The following is a 2500-nucleotide window of genomic DNA, read 5'->3' as shown; positions in this document are numbered from 1 at the left end:
AGGCTTCCATGTTTCCACCTAATTCTGTTCCAACGGGACCTGGTTCAAGTAGAGAACACCTACCAAGGGTAAAGAAAAGGTGTATGGCTTAAGTTATAAGGTTGTGGAGATTACATCTTCTTTAATAAACTTGTAATACAGTGAAACCTCCAAAATTTGTTCGCTATAACGAGGTTCCTTTATTTTGAACTTCTTTATCATATGTTTTAGAGACTTACTGACTAACTAAAGGTATCCAGAAATTTACTCAGGTGAGAAATTTGGCCTACTTTTTGACAAAAGCAGAGGAATTATTCAACTCGTCATGATAGCGATATATTTTTCTATGTCGATTCTATCATGTACAAGGGTGATGAAATCCGCAAACTGCGGTCTTTTATCACGAGGTTCCTTTATTTTGAACTTCTTTATCATATGTTTTAGAGGGTCTTAATGGGGTTAACCGATAGGCGTAAAACGTCCAAAAATTTAGTCGATAGCCGTAAAAATTGAAAAATTTTAACCGTTAGTCGTAAATAGGGTGAAAAAAAATTAACCGTAAAAGAAACTGTTCCCTAGATTTGTAAAAGTAACCGTTGACATTTCTACGGGTAAAATAGTATTAGAAGTGAAATACTTAAAAGTATGATCTATCAAATAACTTATTTCATCCAGAGATGATCCCAAGACCTTTATTTTGCTTAAAGATACAAAAAAATACAGGTTTATTAATATTTAACTCTTTGAAACAAAAGAAATTGATTTTTAATTTTTTTGTTAACCGTAACTGAAAAAAATTAACCGATAACCGTAAATGCCACCACCCCATTGGGACCCTCGTTTTACCATTACTGGGGTAAAGAAAATCATTCGTTATACCAAGGACTTCGTTACATAAAGGTAGTGCGTGCTGTAGAAGGTATAGTTTAGTTTAAGCAACGCATTCAACTTAGATTAAATGCACAGTGTTACTTCATGGAATGTCTACGTAGGTCCACAAAAGAATCTGGGAGGCGTTAGAGGAAGGAAAAACGGCAACCGAGTAGCTGTGGGGACGAGGTTGCGCAGCTCAGGAATTTTGTTAAAGCTGTAGAAAATGGCGAAAAAATTCCACACGTTAAGCGTAGAAGAAATAGCCGAACTATTCCCCAAAGAAGCCTGAAAACACACTTTGCCTAGTTGGACTCAAAGTCTTTGTAACCGACCGTTCTTGTCAAATGAGAACCTAAGTGCACGCTGTTAGCCTTAAAAAATTTTAAGAGAATACACCGCCTGCTTAGCGCACGCGCTTCAGTATTCAAAGAAAACGTACGCGTGTAAAAACGAATGCGATATTGTTTCAATTATTCTGGTACAAGGTTTTTCTCCACTGGATTCCGTCTTAAATGATGTACATAATTCTTCAGATCGTACCCAGCCTCTTCCAATAATTGCTGAAGATCTGGAAATTTAATGTATACGATATTGGCGCCATCTCTTACAGCAAAACTATAAACTTTCAGTAAACTAGAATAAAATCAACTCATAAATGGCAATTTCTAAGAATACCAAACTGACCCAGTCTAGCACGGTTTGCCCGTGTTCGTTTTTGTAACAGCAGCAGTATAAACAAAAGGCTCCCACAAAAATAGCCATAAGGTAGTAAGCCAGGGCAGGACATGTTACAGATCTTACAGTTTAGGCCGTAGTTCAGTTTCTTATCTGGAAACTATTAAACTGAGTAGCACCTAAAGCTCATTGAAGGGTATTCCAGAAATATCAACCTATACCCAGGTATAGCATGGTTTGCCTATGGCCTCTAACGTCCTTGCTCAAGTTGTTCAAAAGTTAGATAACGCTATCCAATGGATAGATCTCTATCAGCTAGAGTGTGTAATTGAGTTCCCTTATACTTATCCGCTGGTTAGTGTGATTTATTCGTTAGTTGGAAAGAGCTATCCAACATTTGAACATTAACTTTGGTTTACTTTACCTGATATTAAAATGAAGCAAGGTTGGAGCCATTGCTTCAGTGAGGCCCTCCACTGCAAACTTTGAAGATGAGTAAATCTCATTGAAAGGTATTCCAACAATTCCAGCATGGCTGGTGTTGTTAATTATACACCCGCTCCTTCTCTCTTTCATGCCTGGTAGAACAGCTTGGATTAGTCGCAAGGTACCAAAGACGTTCACTTCAAACAATTCCTTGGCCATGTCCACTGGGACACACTCCACTATGGTTAACAATGCTATTCCAGCGTTGTTGACTGTTGAGCATCAAAGTATTATTTACTGTTAGTTTTGTTACCAGGCCCACCTGGTTCATTATAACAGAGGAGAAGAGTGGAGGGGGAATGATGGAGATCCAGATATCTCGCTTCCCGCTGCACCTTTAATCCCGGTCATAATCATTGAAGTTTCCGGAAAACACAACTTAAACGTAGCCCCGTTAGTCGGTTCATGAAAACACGTGTTGCTTCCCTACCCTCCCCTCCCTCAATGTTGGTTGCATGCGTCTGCTTGGGCATAAACGTTCTCCATT

General features: G+C 38.7%; 1 protein-coding gene across 1 annotated transcript in view; it reads right to left on the bottom strand.

Moving 5' to 3' along the window:
• Nucleotides 1-2500, bottom strand: part of LOC137974355 (retinol dehydrogenase 8-like) — a 5754-nt gene that overhangs the window by 402 nt on the left and 2852 nt on the right. The window contains exons 3-4 of the mRNA XM_068821291.1: nucleotides 1952-2225; nucleotides 1-59 (exon numbers count right to left, since the gene is read on the bottom strand). The exon at nucleotides 1-59 is cut by the window's left edge and continues 402 nt beyond it. Coding sequence (XP_068677392.1) covers nucleotides 1-59; nucleotides 1952-2225 — 333 coding nt within the window. The remainder of the gene's footprint in view (nucleotides 60-1951; nucleotides 2226-2500) is intronic.

This window comes from Montipora foliosa, chromosome 10 (genome assembly GCF_036669935.1).
Source record: "Montipora foliosa isolate CH-2021 chromosome 10, ASM3666993v2, whole genome shotgun sequence".
NCBI lineage: Eukaryota > Metazoa > Cnidaria > Anthozoa > Scleractinia > Acroporidae > Montipora > Montipora foliosa.
The sequence above is the reverse complement of the archived record's forward strand: the minus strand, read 5'-3'. Positions and strand labels throughout refer to the sequence as shown.